General features: G+C 42.5%; 1 protein-coding gene across 5 annotated transcripts in view; it reads right to left on the minus strand.

The window, feature by feature from the left end:
• The window catches only part of LOC138526331 (interleukin-1 receptor-like 1), a 524,029-nt gene that overhangs the window by 428,263 nt on the left and 70,654 nt on the right, over positions 1–25,112 (minus strand). For 4 of the 5 annotated variants that reach the window (XM_069636939.1, XM_069636936.1, XM_069636937.1 and 1 more), the window contains one exon: positions 20,738–20,810. In XM_069636939.1, the coding sequence (XP_069493040.1) occupies positions 20,738–20,790 (53 nt within the window). In that variant the 5' untranslated portion in view covers positions 20,791–20,810. Of the gene's footprint in view, positions 1–20,737; positions 20,841–25,112 lie in introns of all 5 variants that reach the window. The other variant, XM_069636938.1, reaches the window with a different exon arrangement.

Consider the following 25,112-nt stretch of genomic DNA (forward strand, 5'->3'; position numbering starts at 1 on the left):
TTACAAGGATTGCTATAAGGATTACTTTAGTGCTGTTTGCAGAGGAGCAACGTTGTTGCCTGTTGACAAATAGCGCTCTCTGAGCCTCTTAGCCGCCTAGAAAGACTACCTGACAATTCAGACCCTTTGTACCAAATTAGTGAATTGAATTAGATTACTGAAACACATTGCATTGATTTCTTCAGATATATATGGCGATTCCTCAACTGAGTTGTACGACAATCCGATAGTTGGTAACGGTTCCATGTGTTAATATCCCCGCAAAAATATTGCCATATTTTTGCACCAATATTAAGGCATGGAACCTGAGAGGGACACCCCCGTAACCCCTGCATTATTTTTAAAGGAGCGGGGGACACCCCCGCATTCCCCACTCTAAAAAAACCCAAAATTATCACCCCCAGAAATATTGCCTATGGCCGTTCCAGACCATATATACAGGGATATTTTGGTGAGGATAATATGTAGTGATACCTTGCTAACTATATTCTTTCTTCTCCATGGACTCCGGAATTAAAATATGAAGACATTGGCCTTACTAATAGCACACTGAAATTGGACCCAGTTAGCCGGTCTAAGGTCCTACTACTGTTATTTGGGAGTATTTTTGACTCAGGAAGTTTTCCTTTCTCATGGAGTACTGCTAATATTGTGCCCATTTTAAAGAAAGGATCCAGACTAGACCCAAAAATCTATCGACCCATTTCCTTAAAAGAGGCAGACTGTAAAATGTTTGCTTCTGCTCTATTGGGCCATCTCGAGCAGTGGGCTAGGTCAACTCTGAAACTAAGCCATTTTCAGATGGGTTTCCGTAAAAGACACTATACAAACCTGAACAGCCTAGTGGTTAGGGAAATGCAGGATTGGCCTGGGGAAATCTGAATGGGTATACATATTTGGCCCCTAGCGATCTTTCAATGGCCTTTGATAAATTCTCAAGAAAGAGACTGTGGGGTAAACTAGCAAACTCTGGGCTGCCTGTGGGCTGTTGAAACTTTTGAATGGTCTCTACGAGAACTCAGGCATTTGTGTCAGGCTGAATAATGAAGTTACCCTATTGAAACGTATTAGGACTTTTATGGGATTAAGGCAACGGTGTACTCTGGAGCCATGCCTTTTCAGCCTATATGTGTCTGATGCAGCGAAGTATCTGGCCAGGGTTGGTTTGATTGACCCCAAGATTGGGACTAGAAAAGTAGAATGGTTGGTGTAGACAAATGATTTCCTTTTGTTTGATCTTTCCTGAGTGGGTATCCAATGCTTGTTCTAAAAATTTTCCCAGATACTGGTCTTGTTATTAATCCTGGAAAGATCAGGACCTTAGCAATATCACCGGGAGAGAAGTATAAATCTAAAGTCCTGGCTCTTGGAAATAAGCCTATTGGTATGATTGACTCACTAATCTATTTGGGCTTTCGGATAAGTGCACAGCCAGGGTTGAAGAGCATAAGAGAGACGCTCGTAAATAGAGAAAATTATTAACTAATCAAGCCTTAAAAGTTGATAGGAAATATTGGCGTTTCTCGATCAGACCCCTGTTACAGTTTTTCGAAGGCAAGATAGTCCCCAACTCACATATGGTTTGGAACTGGTGGACAAATCTATTTTTAAGGTACTAGACGTTACTGAGGCTAAATTATGGTGTAACATTTTGAAAGTTCCAAATGCCATACCTCTGGCTGCGATCAGGTTGGAATTGAGGTATATTTCTCTGGTAGCACGGCTGCAATGGAGGCTGCTCTCACCATTCTCGAAACTGAATGCCATGAACCTGAACTCCTTATTTGAGGATTTTGGTGCACAATTATAAGTCAAGGAGGATCAGCGGTATACCAGGGTCTTTCTCCAATTATTGGGAGTGAGGTGTTCCCGTATTCTAAAGAGTGTGGAAATTGACAGGGAAACTCTGTTGACTAATCCAGAGAAAGTCTGGGTGAGTACCACTTACCTTTTCCATTCATAGCCCTCTTTGAATGATTTGGCATATGAACATAAAAGGTGTGCAACACCATCGTTCATTCTTTTCCAATTTCCAAATCACCATTATAGAATGATCCTACTTAGGTTACGCTGGAACTTGTTAACGAAAGAGATTTTATTTAGGAGACATATTATTACTCAGTAGGAGACAAGCTGTAGATTCTGTAATAAGGGACCAATGGATACATCGAGGCATTTATTACTGTAATTCGAAGCACCGACTAAGTCTAGAAAGAAATGTATTTTAAAATGATGTAAATGGAATAATGTAATGAAGTTGTCTAATTGTGATTATTATTGGATGAAAAGTATTAATGTAAATTCTATATCCGAGAGCCTAGCGGTGGTTCATTTTATTAAGACTATGAGTACAGTGTGAGTTCTGCAGTCAAAATTAAAAAAGTAGACAAAATGGTGGTTGTTATTCTTTCCAAAATCAAAAGATGAAAAAGAGGACCATATTGTAATAAAACTAATAAAATGTCCAACACATATTCACTGCAACCTATCACAAAGAAGTACACATTTACAACATTAAAATTAGACAATTAGAAACACTGAAACACATACAAAAATCTGCCTAGCATCTCTAGTAGCCTCAGCTATTCAACACAGCTACAAATCTTTCTTGTAACTGCAGCTACTCATACATTCTCTACAAAATGAAAACCAACCTAAGCCAACCTTCAAAACTTCAAATAAGACAAGTGAACACCTAAGCACACAAAATAACATAAAACAAACAGAATAAAAACTGACCTCTATCATCCACATAAAAATATGATTATTGCACAGAAAATGTATGGTCCAACCAACGAAAAGGCAAAAAAGTGTAGACGTGCCCATGCACGTGCTAGTTTTAGCTGCAATTATAGAGACGCCTTGCTGGTTTGGCTGGTATTACCCGTGGCTAAGACATGTTCACAAACACTCGACTTGTCATTTGCTGGTATATAGCCGCGGCTGCATAGGGTAGCACTTTTAACCATGAGTAGCAACGCCACACACCAGATGGGTGCAGGATAGTCATGGTTAAACACGCCACCCCTTCCTGTGGCTAGACGTGATCCTCAAAAGCCCAGTCACTCCATTTTTTTGTATAGCTGCAGTTCACTCAATAGTGGAAATCACACGTTTACGAACAAACAATGTGCCATTTGCTGGTATGTAGCTGCGGCTGCACAAGGTACCACTTTTACCGTTGGTAGCAATGCTGCTCAATGGGTGGGTAATGTGCAGCCGCGGTTATTAGATTTTTAAAACAAATACATATATCTGAGTATAGAATATGAATGGCAAAAGAGACAGTAGTGATACAATGGTAGTTAAAATGAGTTATGTAAGATGCATAATAATAAAAAGAGCACGTCAAATGTGCTAAAATACGACACTCAGTGTACTCCAAAACAGTCCTTTTAAAGACTACCTATCATATATGAATATACAAATACAATAAAATAACATCCATCACCTATAGATACACAAATACAATACATTTACATCGAAAAACATTTTCTAAAATGACTCATCACATATAGCCAGGGTTAGAGTTCATTGACTTTTTCCTAGCCGCAATTACAAAATGAAACTTTGGAGAGGTTGCTCACATAGATTTTCATACATATATAAATATACAAAAATACATAATAGATAATTCTTAGAAAGGACTCTTTCGGATAAAAGCACCATACTTTTTTGCACATTGAGGCCTATAGCCATGGGTATAGTCCAATGAATCCGCGGCTACGACCCTTCCCAGTCATTGCTATATTAACCGCGCCTCCAAATTTCAACACCCCATTGGGCGATACTGTAGACGCGGTTATTCCTCTATGTTTAAAAAAAAATCCTTCTACCTGTAAATAATAAAAATATAATTAGTTAAAGAACACACACACTTTAAGAAACACAGTGTAATACACACATTTTCAGGACCCTCACATCTTGCATGCAGTGCATCAGAGGCACTATAAGATACAACATGTGTGCATCCAACACTGTTGTTAACTTTGCACATACTAATCATTGGGTCATTGGGAGAAAAAAAAAATCCAACTTGGAGAAAAAAAACATACACAAATTTTAAAAAGTATAAAAAGATGAGCACTACAATAAACAAGCAGGCATGTATAAACTGGGTGAGGATAAACAAAGGGTATTATACTGGGTGGCTGCAGGACAAAGGATGGGGAAGGTTAAGTAAACTTAGAGAACAGGCGAGAATGGGGTGGCATAAGTAAGCTTGGAGAACAAGGGATATCAAAAAAATCAGAGGTAGAAAAACTAGTACTATCATTTTTTTTGCTGTCTTTTTCATCCCATAAAAAACAATCTCAAAGAAGATGACTGCAGATAGTTTGAAATATTTCAAGAAAAAAGAACACTGTTTTAAAAAAAAGACAAAATCCTGTGCAACTTTTGCAAAAAAGACACTAAGACGTGGAACCTCAAATGTTCCATTTCAAAGCTTGGAAACATCCAGTTTCAGTGCAGTGAATGAACCCTCCACTTCTGCAACATTGTCAATTCAATAAGCACCCACAAGAAATTTCAAAAATAAAAGACTAAGATGAACTTGAAAATCACCATCAATTTTACTAACTCACAGAAAAGTCAAAACAACTAAGAATACTGAATAGCTGAAACTGCATTAATATACAATAAATATAACCAAATAAACGTTCAACCACACTAACATGAATTCAAAAACTAAATGCCTGCATATAAATGCCATTGATTGACAAATCTAATTGTGTAGGACAATGTTAGTGAATGTTAAAAATACATAATAAAATGAATATAGCTGCGGCTGCACAAGGCGACAGTTCAAGCCGTGGGTAGCAATGCTGCATGAGAGGTGCATGCTAAATAGCCATCGGTACACACCCCAGTTGTTGCTATTAGTAGGTGTGATCCTCAATTCACCAATTACTTCCCTTTATTATAGTCACGGCTATGAGGATTCTTTTTTTAAAAAGAAATCCTTTTTAAAGGATATAAATTACAAAAGAGACAATAGTGATACAATGGTACTCAAAAGGTGTGAATACATTAATGACTGCTCATTGAGTTATTTAAAGTGGATGATGATAAAGTAGTTTCAGCATTCATGGGGGACCACAAACGATTATGGATTTCAAACAACAACATACAGTTCTACATACTCAATTTCTATAGCCGTGATGGAGTACACCTAACCAATGAAGGAAATGCGGTGCTCCTTCATAACATCAAAACAGTACTCCAAATGTGCTAAATACTACACTCAGTCTACAGCAAAACAGTCCTTTTAAGGACTACTCATCAGATGTAACTATACAAACACAATAAAATAATACCCCAAAACATTGTTTTAATATATTATTTTTTATAACTGTGGTTACACATTTTTAGTTAAGGGGGGGCTCACTTTAGGTTTTATAATACAATAGAAGCTAAAAAATCAATAAAGTAAAAGTCTGCTCATGTAGTTATGTAAGGTAGATGAAAATAAAGTCAGTAGAATATAACACATGACAGTAAACTAGGTGGGGATACATTTTATAGGTACAATACACAAGATATAATAGCATGGGTGAGAATACACAGGCTAAGATGTAGTGTACTTGGCATCTAAAACTAAGGTAGGGTGGCTCTTTTTTATATTGATTTTTTTTAACAATGATCTTTATTCTCACCACAGTCTCACATGTAAGAAAGTCTGAAAACACACAGCCAAGGTAGATAAAACGGCCAAATACCTACCGTGTCGCTGAGCATGGCATTCTGCCATGGCAAGGGATGTTTCACCCCCAGTGTCACTATACCTTTAAAAATATCTGTTAAAAAGAAATAAAACACCGACACTCCAAAATGTATAGCTGCGGGCAAAGAAGTACTCTTGCCCCTCAGCCTTCTATATATAGACCTGATTATCGGGAAAACAGCCAGAAAAAAATGGTTTCCTGCCCCCCAAGACCTCACAAAGTTGCCCCTTCATCTGTGCCAGCTCTCTCCACTCCACAGATGGCTTAATCACCTCCCCTACCCTCTCCGTTTCCCCCACGATACACGCTGTTTCTGTGATGCAGTTTGCTTTGAGATGTCGGCAATTCAAGGCTATGGCCGCGGCTACAGACAGCTTTGTGTTGCAAAGTCAGTCCCTGGACCTCCTATAACTCCCAAATTTCACTCTGACCCTTCGCCCCTCTCTTGATTCGTTACTTTCTCTTCCTTTTCCACTCAAGTGCTTTTTGCACCATTTTCCAATGCTCGTTCAACTTTTTCGTGCACACTTCCACTGACCTTTAGTCCTTATCCCGTGTATGCCTCTTGCACGCTTCTTTTATGCTTTTGTGCAGTCTTGCTCTTGCTTCTTTCTTTTCGGGTCCCTCGCGCCATTGTTATATTGCTCCTTTTTATGCCTCTTGTACCTTTTTTATATGGCTTTCTGGCCCCCTTTGGGTCACTCACACCCTCTTTTGTACTGTCCTTTCCTTCATGCCTCTTGCACTTCTTTCGGGCTTCTAGCCCTCTTTCATTCACTTAATTTCATAGTCCAACACGCAAACGCGCGTCTTGCGCTTACACTCTTACTTGCATCTTTGTTTGAAGACTTCTCGTTAGCTACAATGAACACCCATTCAAATGCAGTCCTCTTTCTACACATATGCAGCGTTACCTTGTATCACACCCTTTACAACCCAGCTGGGTACAGCTTTATGACTCACCGGGCTGACTTCTGTGCTGCCACTTTGACTCTGGCTCTTCGTTCCGAGGTCAGCATCTCACCACCTGCCGCTTGGACCCTTCTGGCCTGTCTCAAGAGCCCAGGGAACAAGCATTCCCAATACCGGGTTCTGTGGGGCACCAGCACACTTCTTGGCTCCAACATAAGGACTCTTCTCAGCTCCCTGGGGACGTGGCTCCCTTGCCACGCTTCTGCCCTTTTGTACGGCAGTTTGCCAGCATCTTGGGGTCCTGATCTCTGGCCTCTGGTCCTGGGAATCTCTGGCAGCTCTGCTCTTCTCCCAACTAGTTCTCCTGCTGTCTCCCCTACTCGCTCATACCTCTGTGACAGACCAGACCTTTTATAGTGTAAAGACTGGCCAAGTGGAGTCAGGTGAGAGTGGTTACTATGCCTGATCCTGCCTGACTCTATTATTGGGAAAACTTGAATCCTTTCTATGGTATGTTTCCCTTACTTTCCCCATGTTATTCCTCTGGGTAATCTTTACTGATCTTAGTTGCCTCTTCCCTGTCTCAGTATTTAGTGGAAATGGGGAGGGGAAGATTGGGTGAGACTGGAAATACCCCCTAAAGGCACAGGGAGAGTAGGTTAGGGTGGTTTTGTGATTGGGGAAATACCATGTCTCGCCCTTAGGTATCCTCCTCCCAATCCCTCATGAACCTCCACTCAGGGGATTCTCCCTCGTTTGTGCAACCCCAGGGTCGGGATCCTAAAGTAATGGCCCTTCCCTGGCCACTTGAATGGAAGATACTGAGGGAGTGGGTGGGAGAATACCGTCAGGCTTATCACACCTAACTTGTGCCGATGGTGCACTCCACTCATCCTGGCTCCACTCTTCCTCCTTCCATGGTCCGTCCCTTCCTCTAGCTGGATGCTCCCTTTACTGCTTCTCCTCATTATTAGCTCCACCAAGCATCTGCTGTCCTGCAAAAATATGACTCTTTTGTCCGCTCTCTATATCTTCAGCATCCAAGCAGCATTGGCACGCATATCACCCAGAACCCTAAAATAAGTACTCAAACATCCACATAACGACTAGCTTCATCCAACAATACTAATTTATCCACGGGGCATTACCAAGCGGTGAAGCACTCGGCTTTGGGAATTATTGCTGAAACATATCACACCCTGGTATTGTAGACCATGGACACATGGGTATGTTCAAAAGTATATATATATATTGATTCCGCTACACCACCTTGACCATGGCAGCGATTCCCTCTCAAGCTAAAGTGACCACCTGGCAGGGATAGAGAAAAACAAGCGTGAAGGCAATATCTTGTGATTTAAAAAAGTAATGGATTTCTAAAGTGTGACAAGGTATGAAACATGCACTAATCAAGCAACACTGTATGAAATGGTCTTCTGTTGCTACTCAGAACCCACTGTGCATAAGATATAGATGGCCCATGAAGTGTGATTTGGCCTCTGACATGTGGACTAGTAAAATATGGGAGTAATGACCCCATGGGCCCACTTAGTCTGATACAAAGAGATCCAAGCAGCCCTACAGGTATGTGGCATACCAGACACCTTCACTCCCTAAAACAGGCAGATTCTCAGAACAAAAATACAAAGAGTGAAAATAATGCCAGTGTGAAATAGGGAACAATGGGCACCCTGAACCTGTCCCTCTCACAGATCTAATGATATGTTCATCTCAGAGGTACAAGTGGAGCAGTGACACATGAAGGAGCTCTACATTTATTACTGCTTAATCTGAAGTGGAACTTCAAGGTAAAAGCATATTTTAATTGTCATGAATTACTATGTGCACAGAAGTATGGAATACAAAAAACGATATCTGGTATAGCGTTAAATAATATGTTTATTTACGTTAATAACACCCACTCTCTTGCCCTCCATTGGAAAAGGAAATTAAGTTTTAACAGCATAAAACATTGTTTTTACTCACATAGGCATAAAATGGGGAACAAATACGGTGTGAGTATTTGTGATTAGGTCAGCAGCAGCACAGTTAACAAAATTCACAGTCACTGCTTAAAGAGTCAAAATAGGCATACAGGAATTTGTGATAGGACAATTTCTGGAGACATCCCTGCAGGACACATTGCTGCTGTAGTTCATCGAGCTTTGCAGTAGTTGATCAGGTTTTCTTTTAAGATTCCTCAAAAATGAACAAGGTGTGGCAAAGGGGAATAAAGATAGCTCCAGAATATTCTCTTGCCAGACAGCACCAGGGGAAGGAAAACATATTGCAAACAGTCCCCACAAATGCTCACCACACATTAGAGCTACATTGCTGAGTAGCAGAATATAGTGCCCATGTGTACTGGCTGGCGTGAACAGCCTAAAACAGGGTGAATAGGCATTTTGAAACTATAGAATTAATTTAGGGCTTCTGGGCCCTAATATGGAATTACATGACAGGTAGTGAGCGGTACCAAATTACCAAATTACTATGATAAATTGAAAATTACTTGAGATGGGTCAGAGAAAAAAGGAAAGGCTAACAAGCCTGACAACCTAACTGAGGCATAGTAAAAAAGGCACATTTTAATGTGATACTTTTATACAGAAAGTGTTCCTTTAAAATTGTTTAAGAGTGTAGCAATTTTAACTTTTAAAAAAGTGATAATGCAATACTACTGTGGAGTTCAGTGAAGCAAACCTCAAACCTACAATAATTTTGAGGCCGGCGGGCACATGTAAATGAGGGAAGTGGGGGAATTAAGTGTATGGTACCACATTTAGGTAATTTCTAATAGAAATTGACCAGCGGAAGACCATATAAAACAGGAAAGGTTGACAAGCCTGACAAGGTAAACAGCACGATTACACCTACCACACCAGCTGCAAGCAACCTGACCTCCAAACGTCACTTTGCTCCGTGTGACTAGTTACAAGCAGAAATGTTGCAAAAAGTTATCAGAACAGAAGACGCGCACTTCAGTGGCTTGCTCAGGGCAGCTCCCATCCCCAGTTTGCCCTGTTTGTCCATGGGAGCCCCTAAGCAGGCCACAAAACTAGCCATCAACAACTGCCAAGTAAGAGACAACATCCTTAATTCTCACAGCCTGTAGTGTGCGCACCCATGACTCTTTATTGTGATCTCCAGCAGTTGTTTCATGAATTCCCCCTGTGTTTGATCTTAACTGCATTGCTAGCATAGCCCTTGTATTTAACTCAGATGATCTCCTAAGTATAGCCATTAAATTATTCCTAGATGAGTTCCAGAAATGTGTCATTGCCTTTCTTCTAGGTGACCTCTTAGTATGTAGCCAGCCCTTGCAGTAATTCTAGGTGAATGGTAATAGGTAGCCTCCTTATCGACTCTAGGTGACTCTAAGAGGGTAGACAATGTTTTAGGTAGGTGAATGTTAAAGTGCAGCCAATACATTTTATGTAGCTGGATGGTAGACTATAGCTAGTGTATTGAATCTAAGCAAATTTAGAACTTAGGCATTGTATGGAATCTAAGTGAATGTAGAATGGAGCTATTGTATTGAATCTAGGTGAGTGTAGAATGTAGCCATTGTCCTGAATCAAGGTGAGTGCAGAAGTATTCAATCAAAGTTCATGTAGAATGTATCCACTGACTTAAATCTAAGTGATTTTAGGGTGTGGTGAATGTATTGAATCTAGGCAACTGTTGGCGTATAGCCAATGTATTGAACCATCTTGGGAGGTTAGCTCAGGGGCAACGCGCTCGCCTTGGAAGCAAGACAACATGGAGCAACACAAGTTTGATCCCCGGGTCCACTTTAGAAACCTCTGGGTATTAAGCGTGGTATAAATAACCAATTACCAACTATCAACCTATCACACTCTGTGATCATGTGTCATCTTCGCTGTCGTATTCTGAGCTGAACCCCTGCTCCTCACCTGAGCTGCTGGAGTGAACCACTGGAGTCTTCTTTTTTCCGCGACCCTGGTAGGTCTTTTTTTTAATGAAGATACAATCTACCGTGGACAACTCCACAATGGTTGACTGGAAGAGCAGTAGACCAGTGACCCCGGTCCCGATTAATCAGGCTGACGAAGTATGAGGGCAGAGCAGAACCTTTCTTTGACCTGCTTAAGGGCTTTCTCAGCATCTTCCGTCCACCTCAACGGTTTGGCAGATTTCTTGAGCAAGCTGGTGATGGGAAGGACAGTGTCAGAGAAGTTGGCTATGAATTTGTGATAGAAATGTGCAAACCCCAGGAACCTCTGGATGTCTTTGATCGAGAATCGAGAAGGCCAATCTGAAATGGGTGAGACCTTCTTGGGCTCTATCATTACTCCGTCACTGGACAGGATGAAGCCTACGTATGGTACGGAAGGAACCCAAAACAGGCATTTTTCAGGTTTAACAAGAAGATGGTTGGTCTGCAAATGTTGAAGGCCCGTACTCAGATGTCCAGAGTGTTCTTGTATAGTGGGTGAAAATACCAAAATGTCATCAAGGTAGACTATGACTGTATGAAAAAGGAGATCGGAAAACAGGTGGTCCATAAAACGCTGGAATATAGCCAGGGCATTGACTAACCCAAAGGGCATAACCTTGTACTCTTAATGCCCGTACGGTGTCCTGAAGGCTGTTGTCCATTTGTCCCCTTCTCAAATTCTTAGGAGATGATAGGCATTCCTGAGATCCAACTTGGCGAAAATTGAAGCACCCTGTACAGCTTCAATATGTCAGAAATCAAAGGCATAGGGTATCTGTTTCTGATATTGACTTTGTTTAGGCCCCTGAAATCAATACACGGCCTAAGTTCATCCGAATCCCTTTTGGAGATGAAGAATAAAGAAGCCCCCCTGAGGGGTTTCGGGAGGGCTGGATTAGTCCATTCTCCAAGTTAGTGTCAAGGTATTTCCATAATGCCTTCTTCTCGAGAAGGGACAGGGAAAACATATGACCAAAAGGGATCAGTGCATCGAGCGCAAGGTCTATGGCGCAGTCCTCTGGTTGGTGCGGTGGTAAATCATGGACATCCTTGCCCAGAAACACTTCATCGAATACCTTGCTACAACATACTGAAGAGCTGTCATTCGACATAATCCAAGAGGCTCACTTCCCTTTCATTCTGGGTATATCCTGGTTGCAGAAGCACAACCCGTTCATCGACTGGTCCAACAACATCCTTGGCTTCCATTCTTCATATTGCAAACAAAACTGCCTTCTAAACTCAAGCTATGAAACAGTTGCTTTACCTACTGATCATCTGAACTGTCCACTGCATACCTTCGGATCTCAAGGTATTCGATGAAGTGTTTCTGGGCAAGGATGTCCATGATTTGTTGGTCCAGTCGATGAACGGGTTGTGCTTTCGCAACCAGGATATACCCAGAATGAAGGGGAAGTGAGCCTCTCGGATTATGTCGAATGACAGCTCTTCAGTATGTTGTAGCACTGTCACTTGGAATGTCTCAGTAGTATAGGTGATAGGCCCAGAGCTGAGCAAGGTACCGTCCACCCCTTTGACCGTCTGGTCTTCTTCTTTTGATACGTGGTGGATGCCCACTTTGTTAGCGCACAGAGTGTCCATGAAATTTCCAGCTGCCCTGCCGTCAATGAGGGCTAGCGTGTCGATCTTCTTAGTACTCAGAACCAGGTGTAGGGGTACCAAAATAAGCCATGAATCCTCAGAGACTTGTGAAGGAGCAATAGCCAGGGAGAGGTAGGGACTGTCGGAAAGGCCTCGGTACCTCGTCCCTCCTAGGTCACCTGTTTCCCAAGCATCTTGGAGGCACCTCTGGCAATTACAGAGCAAGTGACTTGAGGAACTGCAATACATGCAAAGCCTGGTGTCTCTCTGACATTTTCACACTTCAGGTGTGAGTCGTGCTCTGGTTGTTCCTATTTGCATGTTGTGGGTTTACTGGCCACCGGAGGTGAGGGCTGAGCCCCAAGGGCACTCTGATTCCTCCTCTTCTTGCTCTTGCGTTCCCCCAGGCGAAACTCAATCTGGAGGACTGTGCACAATAACTCAGAGAAGGAAGAGGGATGAGGGATCCTGGCAAGCTCATCCTTGAGCTCCTCCTTGAGTCCAAGCCAAAATATAGCGAACTGCACCTGTTCAGGTCAACCTGCTTCTGATGCGAGGTGTTTGAAGTGAGTGATATACGTGAGCAGATCTGTCAACCCTTGCTGAATATTCAATAGCTTTTCGCAGGCAACAAAAGTAATCTCAGAGCACTCAAAGATTTGTTTAAGAAGGGCAAGGAAGGCCCTGTAATCATGCAACACCGGGTTGTTGCTGGTGACCAGGGGCGTAGCCCAAGCTAGAGCATTGCTGACCAGATTAGAAATCATGAAGCCCACACGGGCATGTTCAGAGGAATAAGTAATGGCTCTGAAAGCAAAGTACACCATGCAGGCCTCAATTAATTCCTTGAGTCTTTTCAGGGATCCATCGTATTTCCCTGATATCAGAACCATTGGAGGAAGATCCGTGGGGTGAGGATCCCGAGTTGAGACCAGTTGTCGTAAAACAGTGTTTTCTGCCTTTAAGCATTGTACCTCAAGTGTCAGGCCTTGAACGGCTGCCACCAGTTCATGCATTTGTTCTGCAATGGCCATCTCAGGGGTGATCGGGTATTGCAAACTGTCAACTTCGCTGCCGTATTCTGAGCTCAACCCCTGCTCCTCACCTGAGCTGCTGGAGTGAACCGCAGGAGTCTTATTTTTTCCACGACCCTGGTAGGTCTTTTTTTTATGAAGATAGTCTACCGCGAGACAACACCACAATGGTTGACTGGAAGACCAGTGGACTGCAGCAACCAGGAAGAGGAAAAATATGAATACGTCACAACAAACCCACGGAAAGAAGGAGAGTTCAAGTGATATGTAGGAGCGTCTCTGGAGTAAGATTCTATTTATGTCCGAGTCCAATGGAAGCACATTTCTGCAGAAGAACAACAGAGGAGAACTGGTAAGTATACTGGCAGGATGGAGCGTAGGCGGGACGAAGCTGAGGCAAGGCACCACCGAAGAATGCAGAGCGGGCAGGTAAGCGGTAAACAGCAGGACCGGGGGATCCAGGGAAAAGGAAGGAAACAGCAGCAGAAGGAAAGGAAACCACAAAGGGCATGGGGAGAAGAGCTGGGGACAGTGAGAAAACAGAGAGGAAGTTCTGAGCAGAACGGGAGAGAGAGGGAGAAACAGAAAACAGGTGAGCGGGAGCAGAAGAAAACAACCATCGAGGTAGGCAAGAGGCAAAGGACAGAGGGATCAGCAGAGCCGGAGGGACAACACATCGATGCACCAGAAAAGAGAGAAAAAACTCACAGTTGCAATGCGCCAACCGCCGGGAGGACAGAACCTACGAAACTCCCAGCGGCGGCCATGTTAAAAAAGACTAGACCTCAGATGCAGTACTTGGAAACAACATGGAGGAGATCTCACTGGCGGACAGCACGCCAGCGGTTCCAGATGCACCAGGAGGGGAGGCGCATGTCATTAAGGCATTTAGCCAAAAGGCACGGCCGCCGACGCTCACGCATCTGCTATCATACACTACGCTAAGACACTTTGCACAACACATAAGAATCTCATGCAAATGGCTCTCCATCCAACAAAAAATAGACCTAAAAACCATCTGCCTCACCTACAAAGCTCTTAACCACCTAGCCCTGCCCTATCTCACTAACAAATGTACATTAAGACAGAATACCAGAACCACTAGATCCTCTAATACACTACAACTGACGGTGCCCAAATACTCCCTCAAAAGAGCTGGTGGTTCCAGCTTCCCAGGTCTAGCCTCACAACTATGGAACACCATTCCACTGGATATCAAATCCACATCCACCTTCCAACCTTTCAGAACTAAGGTCCTCACTTGGTTACTCAACAAATAACCAACCATGTATGTACGCATACCTAATGTACGAATGTATCCTTTACTATGTCTGCCTATTATTATCTATGCACTAACTGCTTTCTTGTCAACTATACATATGCTTCACTACTGTACAATTGTTCCCTACCTTTGCCTGTAACTTGATGTTTAAGCGCCCATATACCCCTGGGTCAGGAGCGCTATACAAATAAATAAACAAACAAACAAACAAACCTCTGCCATCAGAATGCTGCTACCCATCACAACACAAATGTGATAGGTAGCTACACACATAATGAATATCCTGCTCTCGTATACCTCTTCTAAAGTACATCTCACCACCCATCCACATGCCAGCTCGACATGGGTGGCTAGCAGGGACTTGGCCACCCGCTCATATCCTCGTATTGGCTAAAATGCACACACACATACTAGTACTTCCTTGTATTTCCCATACCTGAACATCAGTCCCCCTGAGGGCATTCAACCTAAAACATGCTGTGACCATACCAATGTTGAAAGGCGCTATCCAAATGACGCATTACGTTACATACATTACATATGCATAGTATGGGAACCACTGCACTTGTTTGGTCTAGCCATTTTAAGATTAGTTTTATCATTTCTCTGCTTTTTTTTACCAATGCACCAACAAGTTTACCAACTTTTAAAAATGACTCATTCTTTAAAAAACCTGCACCCAGCGATTTTCAAACCTCTGATAAAAAAATACTTTTGTGATTAATGATCATTCTAGTTTTTTATTGTAGGAGAACAATGTTGGCCGCTGTTACAGATGCTGGAGCTCAGTTAACAAGGATGATTTCTTGATCTGAAACACCTAAAAACATCATTGGTACGCAGCTGGACTAAGAATATTTGTCAGACTGTTGAAACCCTTTAGAGCTTGGTCTAAATACAAATCTATCCATCATATAAACATGCTCAACAATGTAAGGCATGAATAGAAGAGATTGATAATGCAACTAGTTTACCACTTAGACTTAGATATGATGGATCAGTTCTGTGAAAGTGACATCTTGCCCTGCCAGTCCTTGTCCCAAAGATATAGCAAAAGGATTTAGTTAGAAGATACCTTTTCCTACTGCTTTTTAACAGCTCACTCTCTCAGTGTTCTATTTATGAGCCACTCAAAACATACAGGGACACCTCACTTTTCAAACAAACATCCTTAGATAATGATGACCTAACCAGTCCTTAAGGCAATGTCCTATTTTTGTCTTAAGTCTAGAGAATGGTGTTGCTACTCCACTTCAGGTTTACAACTGCAATGTGGAACAGAACTGGCTTTGATAGATGTTTATGCAAATCTCCTTTGCACTAAACATGAACATTTGAAATAACTTCTGATCAGTTAGATCGTCCAGCCATCTTCGACACAATGGACCACCAGCTCATACTGGCCAGATTGTCATCAGTGCCCCAGAGAGTTTATTCAATGATTTGAGTGAATTAAATAAGATTGAACTTGATTCCCTTTATACAAAAAGGAATCAGAACATTGTGGACTTCAAGTCCCATAATGCTCTAAGTACTGGGACGAGGAAGAGAGGCTCAAAGGGTCAGAGGCACAGAACTGCAGTATGCACTCTAGTGTTCCTAATGGCTCAAACCTGCACAGGACATTTGATTATTTAAAGCCCCTTAAGGAGCAGGCCATCCGGAGAAGTAGTATACGGAGAAGCAGTTGCAGTCACAGTTGCATCAGCAGAAGTAGAGAAACTGAGCCACCACTGTGTTTGAAGCGGATGTCGGTCCTAAGAGGGTCTTTGAAGTTGAAAACCTGCAGTGCAGAAGTTGCACAGTGGGAAGCAGTGATTTGAGAGGCCTTCCCAGGGGAGAGAGAAGCTTTCCTTATTATGTGCTGTGATCCGGTGGCTGGCAAGCACCGGAGTGCACGAGGAGCAAGAGAGGTTGCTTTCCCGAATGGCACAGACTGCAGCAATACGACCAAAGCAGTCAGACATTCAGGAATCAACAGAAGCAGCAGAAGAGACAGCATTAGCAGAGTGAGCAGATGCATAGAGAAAGAGACTGGTGAGTTGACCTCTATTAGGTAACCATGGCACGCTCTGTAGTCGCTCGCTGACTGTTAACAAACATTTTGAATAGCGAACTAACAAAAGCAAGTCACGTTGGCATTATACTCAATTTGAAAGGAGGAAAGAGAAAAATGTTATAGCTATCATGACCATAGCACAGAGGGGGCAATATTGAATCAAAAAAGTAACCATTGTTGTCAAAGTAAAGAAAGAGCAATACTTCAGAAAGACTATAACCATAATTGCCAAAATAAAGAGCAAACAATATTGCAGAAAGATTGTAAGCATTATTCTCAGAATAACGAAGCAGCAATATTTAAGAAAGACAACCACATGCATTGCCTAATCCAAAGAAGGGCAAGTAAAACAAAGAGACACTGCCAGCAGTTACTTGGCGTGACAATAGGGAAACAGAAGTGGCAGGAGAAAGAATCTTCTTGGGGAGAATATCAAGGAGAGAAACATATCCTGCATTGTATGGAGCAAATGAGTTGATTGAACAAAAAGCATCATCGTGTATTGAAGCTTCACAGAAAGAGGTGTGAATTTCAATGTTGTTGAAAGCCGATTTCCATAGAGGTTTGAAGCAAGCTTTACCACAGAGTACTTGTAGTAGTGTTAGGAGTTTTGTCTTGGCAGGAGAATACACCAGATAAAGGATTATTAGTGGTAGCTCTAGCAGCTAAGTAGACCAAGAAGAAGACATTGAAGTACTGCATTGTGGCTGAAGGTTGTAGTGGAAAGAAAGTAGTGAGGCCGCTGATGTGTTTGATAAACTGTGGTGAAACCATCCTCACAAAAGAATTGTTATTGATGAAGAAGCATTGTAAAAGTATTTTTCAATGAGAAGAAGTTATGAAGATTGTATTGAAAAGAAAGTGGCAAGGCCACTGATGTGTTTGATGAACTCTGGTGAAACCATCCTGAAAAAAGCATTGTTGTTGATGAAGAAGAATTATGAAAGTGTTTTTGTCCAAGGAGAAGAAGTTATGTTGACATAATGACAAGTGTGACAACAAAGTCTTTTTTGTTTTGTGGAAACTTTAACAAATGCCAAGTGAAAGACTTTTGGAGTGAGAAGAACTGTGTGTCTTATTCAGGGCAGAGCTTGCCTTCTAAAAGGAACTTTCTTATTTGGAACTTTAATTTGGAAAATCCTGCTTTAAATCTGGGGAAGGGGATCCGACCCTGGTTACAAGGATACATGGTTACAAAGTTTATGTTTCAACCTATTTTTTCTTTTTCTAAACTTGAATTGTCATATAATACCTGTATGAGTTTGTTGTATGTATAAGTGTGAGGGACAGATTTCTTTTTATTAGAGTGTTTTCTTTTAGTCTTAGTTTGATAAGCAGGGAAATCCTCTTTAGTTAGGGATAGTGAGGCATTTATCACACCCTTATAAGTTAATAAATTGGCTACTTGTGAAAAACCTTTATCAAGTTGTCAATCTCGCATTTCTGACCTCTTAAAACATGCTATGTACATTTTAATAACATAACATAACTCCCTCAGGAGATCGTCCTGTTATCCTTTCCCTCTCTTGGGTGGTTTCTTGGTCCTAGTAAGATTTCTTCCGTCTGTCCTATAGTACTCAAAGTTCTCCTGTATAGTATCATCCTCTCTTGATTGGTGATTGATTCTCAAATACTTAAAATTCACCTCTTCCCAAAGTGTTCTTTTATATGTACGATTTATCCTTGTGACCCCACTGGGTCTTGCTTCCCGAATGTTTTTCGCTGTTATCTCATTTTACTTATTTCTTGGGTATTGGGTAACCTTTCCCTTTTCCCACTATAATGGAGTTCCAGATCTATTACTCTCACTCTCCATGATTTTTATATTTCTCTGTATCTCGTTGACACAGTTTTGACATATCAACTTGTTTGCTACTCTTCTCCCATGGGTTCTAGGATGAGTTTCTCTCTGCTTATAATAACTCCCTAGCAGGATTCCGGTAGACCTGATTCCCTTATTACTTTCTGCGCTGTGGGGTAACGTCTCTGGTACCAGGGGTTTTCTTTTTTATTTCAGCTCCTGACGGATCCCCGGTTCACCCTCCAATGCATCTGTTTCATACATGGTCCTCTCCGGTGCTGTGTCGGATCTGATCGGGGGTTGCTTTCTCCAAATGGTGGTGTCAGCGTCGTTGCAGGAGCCGGTTTCCCATCCTGGTTCTCATGTGGTCATGCCACCACCAAGCTCTCTACTCAAGGCCCCTTAGATTGCTCCTCTTCTCGCATGCCGGCCTCCCAGCGTTTCTCTCAGTGTCTCTCGTCCTGTTGTCTCACAGCTGTTTCAAATTACACAGGCTCTGGGCTCCTTCAGTTGTATTACACACAGGGGGCTTACCCTGTCTCTCTCAGCTCTCTGCTCTCCTTCTCAGTGGTGAGCTTTTCCTTTTAAACCTCCTCTGCAAAGTCCCTTGCACTTTCTCATTTAAAGGGATAGCTTCAATTTCAACTGGACAATTATATTGGTTCACTTTGTCCTTATTTAAATCATGGAACTTATAATGTCCTGGTAGTTCAGACAAGTACATTTAAGCCATCATGTGGAGGGCGGTAGGGAGTTCCTCATGGGAACAGGATTCCTTTTCCCCAAAGGGGTAGTCTCTCCTGGTGAGGTCCTACCTGCCTCGACCCCTAAAGAGGGTATTGCGGAGCGGGCTCTCCTCCTTAGCCTCACAGAGAGGCTCCCCTTCAGGGAGAAGAGACGAATTCCCTCAATTTGTCACACTTGAAACAATCTTCCTGTGGAATTGATATCTCTTAATATGCTTACCTCATTTAGGAAACACATTAAATCATACGTGTTTTAAAATAAATTCTGCTAGGTACTGGTTTTCCCTCTTTGGAATGTATGCTTTTTGGTGCTATAATACTTTTAGGGTCTGTGAGCTATAAATTATTCAATAACATAACAGAAAAGTTGCTGACAACTTCATCCCACTGTTTACAGAGACATTCATGAGCCGGCAACTGCCATGTAACTAACCCAAACTTGACAACCAACCACTGAAAACATTTTGTGGTTTGTCGAACATGGAAAATCATGAAAAAGTGTTGATTAAGTGTTTGGTCATATTAGTAGCCATGCCTAATAACCGATCTTAACATTCCACATTCTATAACATATTTAAGCAGATGTAAAAAAACACAGATCCACCCAAACATGATATTCAATTATAACTGCAACTAAGCTTCTTAAATCTGTGATATGTTGATGCTATACTATTAATTTTCAGACTTAGGGAGTTAATGGGCCTCAGTACAGGTCTGCCAGTCCAGAAATAATGGTGCCGGTAGTAACATACGAGCACACTTTCTGGACCGGCAGACCACAACTGTGCCTGCCGTGGCATGCAGCTGGTCTGACCTGCCAGGTGCAACGGCCCCACCAGGCACAGTTGTGATGGAAGCACCGTTACTAATGGTGCCGGTGCTTCCGAGTCCCCATTTCCATGGAGTCCACTGGGACTCCATGGGAATAGGGACAAACATTTTCCACTGCCTAATATCCCGAGCCGCTGGGACTTGTAATGTCCCAGTGGCACCGGATCTCATGCGGCGGAAACAGTTTTACAGACCAGCGGCAACCCACCGGTTTCACCGGCGTGTTACCGCCAGACTTGGAATGAGGCCCAATGTGTCATTCATTTGTTGATAAGGCAAAGCAAGGTTTTTTCAGAAGTTGCAGGATAAGTTGGATCTTCTAAATTTAAACAAGTGTGATTGTGGTCAAGACCTGGATCCCATCTCTGACTTGAAATGAGCTGTGGTGCTTAAAGATATCTTTTAGCTAGGAGGCCTTACTCCAGGACCCACAATGCAAATAGAAAAAAGAAGCTAGTACAGGACAAGTGGTCAACGTTGTGGGACATTTTAGTGGTATGTTCACATTTGCGTATTTGGTCCACAATACAGTGTGAAGTGTTCAAAGGAATATTGTGGATCCTAATCATTCTAATCATTTTTCTGTCTATGGGTTGGTTACAGACAGCTACAGTAACACTGCCTTTAGGATGTTTAAGCTAAATCAATGTACATATACCAGCGCTAAGGGCATGGATGTGTGTTCTAGCACAGCATTGCCTAGCATTGTAAAAACATCCATAAATACTAAAAGTAAAGGACATTATTTGAACAAAGAACAAATCAAAAGACAAGGAAACTCACATGATTTCATATTTGCTCTTGAAGTGGTTGCAAAAGTAGCTAGTTGGATCCATGTTAAAAGCCTCATTCTGGACTGGGAAGACAAGTACATAAGATTGATTACCTACAAAAAATAGAGGCTACATCATTATAAAATACATTTGAATTGCTATATTAAATTTAAAGCTGTTTATGTTGACCATAATTAGCCAAATATCCACATTTTTAAATGCATTACTTGCCATTTTGCTTACAGTGTAAAAGGTTTGAGAATCTGGATTCATTCGACCCACCATTTAACGCCCCCCCCATGTCCTTTCCCACATTTGCAAAATATTGTTGTTTTTAAAGTATTTTGCACTTAGATTCAAACAGAGTGATAGCACTTCACTCTGCATGATCAGGTGAACCTTTTCATAGCAGGGTAAATAATATGAAGGAATAAAAAGGAAATAGATGGTGGAGTCTGGCCATGGTTTCAGACATGGCTGCTCCATAAATGATGACTAGAGAGAGGCTAAAATGTTGAACGCTGAGACTTTCACAAGAGGAACAGAGAAGCTGATAGCCGGAAGATCTCTGACACTGAGTCAGAGATAGACATTAATTTAGAAAGGACAAGGATAGGTGCAATATGTTGAGGGCAGATGCCGCCAAGTGAAAAGAGGAGAGCAAGAGGAGGCCGACCAAGAGTGACAAATCCCAGGTACCAGCGGCACTAGTAGAAGGAATTTGGAAATGTGATGTAATGTGGTCTTATATAGCACCCTTCTGCCAATAATGTTGGTCTCGCTACACATGGCTCTGTAAGAAAGGAAGGCAGGATGTGTTAGTCAGATACTGATAAGGCAGATGCAGAAACCTGCTGTGATGCTGGATGCAGGTCAGAAGTACCCATTACCTGTGTGTTGATATGAGCATCTCTATATTATTTGTGGTTTGTATGGACTGGACTGGTTAGCCACTTGGAAAGCTCCCTGATTGTGGAGTGCAAATATTAACAGAATGGTTGTTGATAGAAGATGGATGTAACTGTCTCTATTAAATGCACTGGACCTGGTTGGTGGTCTGAAGGAGTGTGGGAAACGTAAGGATGCAAGATTTTAGTAGTGAGGAGACAGTTGAGGGATAACTGAGGTGTAGAAGGGGAGGTGAGGTAGGGTGTGTCTTCTGGTTCTTGGTTGTAAATGTTGGTGTGATTCAGGTGCAAACCAGCATCATGCAGCAGAGGATCCAGCAACTGTTTCCCACAGATGGTTGTGCCAATAGTTTCACAATTGCTCATTAAACATTATAAAGTAGCCCAAGTTTATGGTAAACATTTTTAGTCAGTTGCTATTATCTTTCATTCCTTCAAAGTGGTTGGTTGACAAGTCATTTCTTGAGCTGCTTCCTGAAAGTCAGGTGGTTCACTTCCAGTCTGAGAGGGTTGGGTTACGGTGTTCCACAGTTTTATGGCCAGTATTGAAAAAGAGGATCCTCCTTGCCATTTCTTATTGAAGTTGGGGATTAGTACAGCATTGCTGTATCCAGCTGTTCTGGATGGAGTGTATGGTTGAACCTTACTTCTGTTGAAAGAAAGTCCCTTCCCCATGGTATAAATGATAGGTGATGCACAAGGTTTTGAAATTAACCCTTTTTTTGATTGGTAGCTATCTGGAGAATACGTAATGCCGGTTTGATTTGTTCAAATTGCTTCATTCCAAGAAGGGGCCTTGCAACTGGATTTTGAATTATTTGGAGTCCGAGAAAGAGGCTGTTTGCAATGGTCTAGTTTGGATAGTATTAGAGGATTTATGACCATGGCCCTATGGCTGAATTTGAAGTAAGCTGAGATGTGGCATTGCGTGCGCAGTTGAGACAAACAATTTCTGACATTGGCTCTGATTTGTGGATCAAGAGTGAGGGTGTTGTCTATTGTGGCTTCAATATCCCTTACTATGGTTGAGGGGACTTGGCAAGGGCCCATCTCGAAAGGCCAAGGAATTATGGTGGAGTTAAGACCTGTTTGATTGCAGAGCATAATTTGCATAGTTGTAGCAGGAATACCAGATCTACTGATGTGGTCTACTAGTGGGGTTATGTAGATGTTGAAAAATAGAGATGAGAGTGTGAATCCTTGGGGTACTCTGTAGGGAAGTGGGTGAGGCCAGGAATTGTAGTAGCCCAAGATATTAGTTTCTGGTCTAACTGTAAGGAAGGAGGTGATCCAGTGTAGGGCTGTTTCTTTAATACCAATTAATTTCTGTCTTTTTAGGAGGCTCTCATGACTGATGTTGTCAAAAGTGGCTGAGATGTCTAGCAGGATGAACATATACTCAGAGTTTTCATCTACATTGCTTTTAAGTGTATCCCAGATGGAGCACATCTTTCCGGACAGCAACACTCCAACTCTGCCTTCCTGGGCAGTTGCGCCTGCCATGTTTGACTTGCCGGGTGGAACAGTCCAGGTAGGCAGAGTTGTCACGGAAGCACCAGCACCGGTGCTTCTATGTCACCATTCCTATGGAGTCCTATAGGACTCCATTGAGACTGAGGGCCTCATTACATGGATGGCCGTAAAATGCTGTAAAATACCGGCACCGCCTTGGTGGAAAGGGGAATTACCGCCCTATTCCAAGGTTGGTGGGGCGGTAATTCCCCCTTCCCCCATTGCCCTTCCCCATTCCCATTTTTGCCCCATAGGGCATAATGGGAATGGGGAAGGTGCTAATTACGGCACCGCAAATTGCGGTACCGTAATTAGCTCCCTGGTCCCTTTGCGGGTTGGTTTTTAACACCTGCAAAAAGCAGGCGTTAAATTCCCCAACCCGCAAAGGGACCTCGTAGTAAGGCGGTAAGGGTTTACCGGTACCAGTAAAATACCGGTACCGGTAAACCCTTACCGCCTACCGTGTAATGAGGCCCTTAGACTTTTCCGCTGCCTGATATCCTGGGTCGCCTGGACTTGTAATGTCCCAGTGGCACCGGGATATCAGGCGGCAGAAACGGTGTTACACGTTGAATGGCAACCTGCCGGTAGCATTAGCGAGTTACCGACTGAACTCATAATGCGGCCCATGGTGTCTCAGTGAATATTGGGAACAGGAAAGATAAGAGATCTCCCCAGGGGGGGTGAACTGCGGAGCAGACCGTGGTTAAGATTTCATTCCAGAAAATGCCATCCAGAGTGTGTCAGGCTATGTGGGTGGGACCTTTAACCATCTGGTCTAGGTGTAATGTGGCATGGTTCATGCCATATGACTTTGTAATAGTGTTGTCTTCTTTCTTGAGACAGATGTTGAAATAATATAGTTAGTAGTTGACGATCTACAGCCAGGATGGTGGCCGGCATCAGCAAGTTTGTCAACAAAGTGTGGGCTGTAGGAGGGAGGTCTGTAAATTAAGAGGAATATTAGTGCAACAGTGGGTGGGATGGAGCAAGTCAAGGTGAACAATTCACTGTCTGGGATGATGTCAATGGAGGGTATTGAGACTTTGAAGGAGTTCCTATGCACCAAAGCTGTTCCACCACTTCTCCTATTGTTGTTTTTAGAACAGATCATCTTGAAGCCTCATGCTATACTCTCATGGATAGCCGGCAACTGAACATTGGAGAGCCAGGCTTCCATAATGAACAGTATGCCTATTTGGTCTTCTGATAGAAGCTCAATAATGCAGAGGAGTTCTTGGAGACAGAATGTGCATTGATAAGGAAGCATCTTATGCCTGTCCTTTCTGGGTGGGATCTTCTTCTTGGTCGAGTACCTTTGGGTTGTTCAAGGTTGCTTTTGTTAGTTTCCAAGGGCTTCATGTGAAAGCTTGCCTATTAAAAGAGCCTTAGTGGGCTGTTCCTGGATTCTGGGACATCTATCAATTCCTGCTGCATGGTTCTGGTGGATAGTGAGGGTGTCTAGTGATAAATAGAATAACAATCATTGTGTCTTGCAGGTCTGATATCATGGTTGGTTAGATGGCTGTTGGGGTAGATGTAGGCAAGGGTATTATGTCATTTTGTGAGTCCTGCTTCTTGGACAAGTGTTTGGTCATACCAATGTGGGGCAATTGGGTGCCTCAGTAGGTGTCTGGATAAAAGCTATTGATGGTTTCTTGGTGTGAGGTACTGGGAAGCCAGTAGAGTATTGGGATAACTGATCAGAAGGGGTCTTGAGGGCTACTTTCAATTCTCTCCTTGTTCTTTCTTCCTATCAGATTCTGCTATCTTTGCAGTTTCTAGGCATCTTGATAAAGCGTTTTCACCCTTTAGTAGTTCAAGGTTGGAGAGAGAGGGTGATATGTTGGGGAAAGATGGGAGGGTAGATATTGACCTTTTAATTTTCTTCAGGTCTGCATTTGTGGATGGTTTGTTTAAGGATTTCCTAATCCCTCTATCACGTTGGTTAGCTTGTACATTATG

This window comes from Ambystoma mexicanum, chromosome 7p (assembly GCF_040938575.1).
Source record: "Ambystoma mexicanum isolate Mex_15411 chromosome 7p, UKY_AmexF1_1, whole genome shotgun sequence".
In the NCBI taxonomy this organism is placed as follows: Eukaryota; Metazoa; Chordata; class Amphibia; order Caudata; family Ambystomatidae; genus Ambystoma; species Ambystoma mexicanum.